The 6,602-nt window shown below is 37.9% G+C and overlaps 1 protein-coding gene across 2 annotated transcripts in view; it reads right to left on the bottom strand.

Moving 5' to 3' along the window:
- Window positions 1–417: 417 nt before the first annotated feature.
- Window positions 418–6,602, bottom strand: part of LOC123970748 (disks large homolog 1-like) — a 115,402-nt gene continuing 109,217 nt past the window's right edge. For both annotated transcript variants that reach the window (XM_046049017.1, XM_046049016.1), the window contains 4 exons: window positions 4,533–4,705; window positions 4,283–4,392; window positions 3,904–3,995; window positions 418–2,403 (listed from right to left, as the gene is read on the bottom strand). In XM_046049017.1, the coding sequence (XP_045904973.1) occupies window positions 2,297–2,403; window positions 3,904–3,995; window positions 4,283–4,392; window positions 4,533–4,705 (482 nt within the window). In that variant the 3' untranslated portion in view covers window positions 418–2,296. The remainder of the gene's footprint in view (window positions 2,404–3,903; window positions 3,996–4,282; window positions 4,393–4,532; window positions 4,706–6,602) is intronic.

Here is a 6,602-nt window from a genome sequence, read left to right on the forward strand (position 1 = left end):
AAAAAATAAAACCCTTAGATTGTCCACCATGTGCTTGTATTATGGAGTAAAGTATGGAGCGTTATTGTAGTTATTGGAGCTAGTTTTCAGGTGCTTTCTGGGACTGAAGACTCAAACTTAAAAATCCAACATGAAAAAACATGTTGCAGAAAGAGTTATAGCAGTTGATTAGTTAGTCATGACAGAAGAGTTCATCTGATGTCTTTAACTACACAACAATAGCATAATATACAGCACGAGTTAACTGCAAAACCAAAAAGTGTTCCCTGACCTCTTTAACTCTTTCAAACCAGCATAATCATCACTGATAACTGAAAGAAAAGCGAGTGAATCACAAATCCAAATACCAGAAACAGGGATGGTATCAGGTCTGTCACGCTAAGATGCTTTTAAGAAACCACCCCTCGTTAGTGCAACTACAGTAAGAAGGAAAGCTGTAATGATGATGCTGATGATTATGATTGTGATGATAGTGTTGATGAAGAAGATGATACACTGTTTAATGCTGGAGTGCTCAAGTAATGTCACACTGTGAATGTGGAGAAGGAGAGGGGGAGAGAGATGATGGCATGAGACAGAGAGGAGGAAGAGGTGGAGGAGGGGAGGAAGAGAAGCCCTTGTGGGACAAAGATTTGGGTAAAACAAGTATTTTTTTTTAAACTGAGGACCTGGGGCCGTATTTATCACACTGTTGGACTTTTACTTTTACTCCTACCAGCCTTAAAATTAAAGCTTTTATGACATTTCTTTTGACGTAAAATACTCTTACATTTAAGTCTTTTAGAGGGACTGTACAAAATATTATTGGTCATAGCTGAAACAATATGTTTAATTCAGAATATGGTAGATTTTACCTATTATGTGTATTTGATTCAAACATTTAATAGGATTTTACATGACTTTTTCTTCTTTTTGTTTCAAGCATTCATCAGGTTGTAAACAGCAAGAGTAAAGATGGCATTTCTTTTGTTTTCCTTCCATGCATCTTCATTATCTACACATGTCAATGGCACTGAATTGCCAATATCTCTTTTCTCTGGTGTACCCCTTTTTGTTGCCATTTCAAAAAGATTTTAGTTTAGGATTTCACACAAACACAATTTACTTTAATAAATTACAATTACATATGTTTTTGCAGAATAACACATCACCTTGAAATGTAAGCTTTTTAAAAATAATGAATAGGGCAATAAATTCTTGTCTCTGATTGGCTGGTTCTACTCTGAGCAAACACGTAATTGATGATTTGATTACTTGAATGTCGCTCTTAAAGGTTACTCACTTCGCTGCAAGTAGGAGTAAGACACTTGATAAATGTGCCCTAAATTTTACTTTTAGTCAATAACTGGCTATTAAAATTGTTCTTTAGCATAATTCTCAGATATTTAATAAATACGGGCCCAGGACTCCAAATGGAGGAGGACCATTATGAGACCTATTTACTAAATTTTGTTTTAGCCCTCCAAAAACAAATTGGCAGTAGAGTACTAGATACTAATCTTTTTTAAGCAATCTAGTTTAGATTTTTATATAAGTTTTGATTGGGCCTTTCTGCTTGTTACAAGAAATATCAACAAGTGTCTTATGATCGTACTTATGATTATTTTCTTGCTACATCTCTAAACTATGCAGTTTCATTTTTGGCCCTTAGTACCAAAATGCTGGGGGCACATTGTAAAGTGTTCACCTCATAGCTAAAGTCAGTAGACCGTCTAAAGAAGGGAGGAGGAAGAGGTGGGATATGAGAGAAAGATAGAAAAGATAAAAGATTTTAAAAAAACTGGTGCAATGCTAGTTGCAATGCCAATGCCAGGAAAGACAGACAGACGGAAGAAGATCAAGGTTTTGTCCCAAAAACATGCTCTTAAAGCTACAGCGTGCAAAAGTCTGCCTCTTGGTGACAATATTATCATTACAAACCCATACATGATTGCATTACCCTTCGTTAATATGAAAACAACAACGACAACAACAATAAGAACAACAATAATGAAATCAAATCAGATAATGGTACATGTTGCCTTGATTTGAACCACCTCCTTAAACATTAAGGAATCGAGCTGTAGGAAGATCCACCAATAGGCTGCTGGACAGGCTTTAGCTCCTCCCACTTCAGGAAGTAGCAGTCCAAGATAGTCCCAGCCTCGTCTAACAATATGTGCTTGTGTAAATGTGTGTTTTTGTGTGTGTAAAAGAGAGAGAGAGAGAGAGGAAGCAGGCTGATAATAGAAAAGTAGAGAAGTAGGAGTGTGTTGACAGATTAATGTGTGTGATCATGTTAAGTGTGTGTGTTTATTCAGAGTCGCTCCTTGGTGGGCACCCAGATGTAAGGACCAGACTGCTCCTCAATGACCTGCTTCACCTGCGAATATACTTCCTCTAGAGATGCGCCCTGGACTATAGCTGCAGACAGACAGACAGACAGAGATCCAGAGAGAGAGAGAGTGAGAGAGAGAGAGAGAGAGAGAGAGAGAGAGAAATTATATCCAAAAGATTTTGTAAGCCACCAAAAAATATCTTACCAGTAACCCACAGTGTTTGCAAAAAGGAACAATAATCACTTTTAAAGGAGGGGTAACATTTAAAAGTCAACATCTGTGTATTTGAGTGTGTGTTTGTGTATCTTTTCTTCTTTACACATTGGCTCCCAATGTGGGAAAATAATGTGATGAATCTATTACCTCAAGACCACCAATAAGCATCCACTAACTACTAACTTCCAGGGACTGACTTCCAGTAGCGGGACTAAACAACGTTATTATGCATAATTCACTTTTAACTTTTATTATAGCGACTAAATGTTCTTCTTCTATAATTGGCCTAATATAATTATTTAATAATGTTCATTATGTTGTTGTAGCCTACTGATTACTTTTAAAATGTAAGAAATTTGACTGTTTTGATCTGTAATGAAATTAAGCAATTGTAAAATTAATAAACTCTGCCACACAGCTGAGGGCTTCATTTTGTTTCCCTTTGATGTGAACTGGAGTATTACATTCACTGCTGTGTGTAGAGAACCAGGCGCGCAAAAAAAACCCTCTATATTTGAATCTCATAATTGAAAATCGAATGTGTACCCAACGATCGAAATATTTGAATATTCTAATATTTGAATATTCGGGTCCAGCCCTAGTCCAAAGTAAAAAAAGAAACAACAAAAACATACCAACACCACAAAAGCTCACTGGTTACATCTTGTTTTGCTTCCTTGGTAGACAAAATAATGTAAGAATAAGAATTTGTTATTTTAGAGGACGTTACCTGCTGTAACATTTTCTTAACAAACAACAACAGTTCAATAATATTTCCACCTGCCCAGGCCTTCTGTGCAGCATCTCTGCTGTTGTCCCACTGTGGCAACAAGACTCCAGAAAGTTACTGCACCTGCACATACCTCCACATAAAACCAGATGACTTCTTTACTGATTAAACAAACAAGATCAACAAGACAACAGCATTTATATAACCTCAGATAATATAATCACAGTCTCATAGTCTCAAGTTCCATTCACTGGAGCTTTCAATCATGCCATGTGATCCTCCTTAACATGTAAACAATACAGTGAGTTATTGAGTGAGCTTTTGAGAGAGCCAGGCTAGCTGAGCCAGGCTAGCAGTTTTCCTCCTCTTCCAGCCTTCATGCTAAGCTTCAGTAGGCTAACTGTGTCCTGACTCATATTTCCCAGGATGTCAAACCATTTCATTAACATTCGAGCCGTGGTGGACTATTTCCAAAACTCTTTTATTTTGTCCTGAGCTTTCAAATTCTCCAGATTGTCTCCCATAGAAAACTTACTGTAACTCCAAATTCCCAGAACATTAGTTCATAGTTCAGGTGCATGTGGGAAAGGAACCGCACTTGTGTTTGTATGTGTACATGTTTGTGTGCTACGAACTAACCAGTGAAGAACTCTGTGAACTCTTGCTCCAGTTTGACAGCTCTGTCGAAGGTCTTCCTCGCCTGCTCCTCAGTGAAACGCTTGTTCATCTCTCTGGAGAGACAGACAAGGGTTCCAATATCAATGTCAACAGCTGTTTCCAAGGTCACGAATAAACTTTAATGCTCAACTTTAATATCCTAAAAGTGCTCAGAATGAATGAGTATTTTTAATATCTCCAGTGCAACTGAACGGGCCCCTATCTGCTGATAAGGTACATGTGATATGGTAGAAAGCTTAAAAACAAGCCACTAAATGCACCATGTGGTGAGAGATTATTTTGCTCATATTCAGGATGTTGTATGTGTCATGGGGGTAGTGTTGATATTAACGTCACTTACAGGATGTTGTCAACGTTGCGTGGTCTAATGAAGACAGCGATGGGATGGAGGCCTGCCATCTGGAGACGCTTTATAGCATTCCCTGATACATCCAGTATACAGTGTTTACCCTGAGAGAGAGTAAAACAGAGAGGAAGGCAATTAAGCAACTTCTTCCTGTCCTCCATTAATCCCTTTGTTTCCTCCTCTCTGTTTCCTCTGTCCTTTGTATTGTATCTCCTGCCTCCTCATGCTCTCTCTTTAAACTCACCTTTTCAGCGACTTCTTTGACAGACTGTATGCTGGTTCCATACAGATGGTTGTTATACTGTCCAGCCTCTATGAACTTGTGTTCCTGGATCTCCTGCTCCATGAGCTCTCTGGAGGACATGAAGTGGTAATCTCTGCCGTCCACCTCATAGTCTCGCCGTGGCCGCGTTGTGTCTGAGGATCATAGATTTTATACAGATTAAGGTATTATTTAAGAATAAATATAATCTCATATATATATATATATATATATATATTGAGGGTGCCACTCAAAAATAAAGTTTCTAATTTTCATCTTCCCACCCCCCAAATGTGTTATTAATGTGACAAAAATTAAGTTGACAAAATTTGAATGTTTTCTAATAATTTTTACTGGTAGCTCAACACTGACAAAGTTTTACAATATTCAACATTTTCCAATTTTATCATGTAATATTAACTTTAATATCACAAGTTAGAATAATGTAAAACTCCTCAAAAAGAAGACACATAGCTGCTAACAGTTACTTCATAAGTTAATAATAAACACTTAAGTATTCATAAGTGTCCAGAGAATGACTGTATTGCAGCTTAAAAAACAGCTACATGTGTTTTGCTGTAGGCTAGCTCTCCAGCTCACAGAGTAGCTGCCGATTTCTATGAAGTGGACGAAATACATTCACATGTAAACCAGATAGACTTTCAGATAGACCTTAATTCTGGAAGTGTTGAAGTGGCATAAGTGGGCGGCTTTGACTCAGGGTAGAACGGTCGTCCCCTTAAAGGAAAGTTGGGAACCCGAAATTGCTCCTGGTGGCTGAGCCATCAGTGTATGAATGAGTTAATTTCTGTTTCTGATGAGCAGTTGGGTCTCTGCTCATAGGTGGGTGAATGTGATGTAGTGTAAAGCACTTTGAGTGGTCGAAAAGACTAGAAAGGTGCTTTGCAAATACAGCCCATTTTCCATATGTGACAGTTCATTTGGAATTGGGGGCGAAACCGGAAAATGTTCAGACTGTAGATCACCGAGCCCGGTGGAAAGCTCTGAGAGCCTAAATGTGTACGTCTGCACTGCGCTCCAACAAATAGAAGCGATAGCTGCAGAAGAAGCTCTTGTTAAGTGTCCTCTCTTGAAGTGTCCTTCATTACTGTACCAGAAAATAACTGGTAGGTGATGCTAAAAATGAGAATAATTAAGATTAACATGACTCTCAGATGCGACATGGTGGTGCAGTGGTTAGCACTGTCACCTCACAGCAAGAGGTTCTGTGGATCGAGGCCCAGGCCTTTCTTTGTGGAGTTTGCATGTTCTCCCCGTGTCTGTGTGGGTTCTCCTCATGTTCTCTTGCTTCCTCCTACTGTCCAAAGATATGCATAGGTTAATTGGTGACTCTTTGCCCTTAGGTGTGAACGTGTGTATGACTTCTTTGTGAGTTAGCCCTGTGATGAATGGGCAACCTGTCCAGGGTTCACCAATGACAGCTGGGATTGGCTCCAGCCCCTTCGCGACCCTGCACAGAGTTAACTATACTCATGACTACGGCTGCAATAGTACTAACCCAAAAATATTATTCTGATAAAAAATGATAACAATACTTACTGAAGGATTAATTTATTTTGGTAGAGAAATTTTGAATTAAATAACATTTTATCGCAATGAAAGTAAATGTAAAAACATTGAGCCCATTGAGCTACCAGTAAATATTAATATATCTGAATGAAACTTCTCACAGTTACTATGCATCATAAAAGGAACAGAATGAGGGGGTGGGACCTGGAAAATGTTGAAAAAAGAAATTGGCGATTCCATTGAGTGGCATCCTAACCAGCAGGTTTCAAAAACTAGCTTTGGCTTCAAATGTTGTGGTATTTTGTTGATGTCATGTACTTTCCCTTTTGTAAAACAAAATAACAAACAATAATAAATAAATGAAAAGTATAAATGTATCTTTTCATCTTTCTTCAACTCAAGCACATCTTTTATCACATATTTAATTTCTAAAATATTACAAATATACTGAAGAAAAACAAAACAAAGGCTAGATAAACATTTCCTAATCATTTCTTATAGTAAATAATTTTATTTTGGCTA

Source organism: Micropterus dolomieu, linkage group LG05, assembly GCF_021292245.1.
Source record: "Micropterus dolomieu isolate WLL.071019.BEF.003 ecotype Adirondacks linkage group LG05, ASM2129224v1, whole genome shotgun sequence".
NCBI classification, from domain to species: domain Eukaryota; kingdom Metazoa; phylum Chordata; class Actinopteri; order Centrarchiformes; family Centrarchidae; genus Micropterus; species Micropterus dolomieu.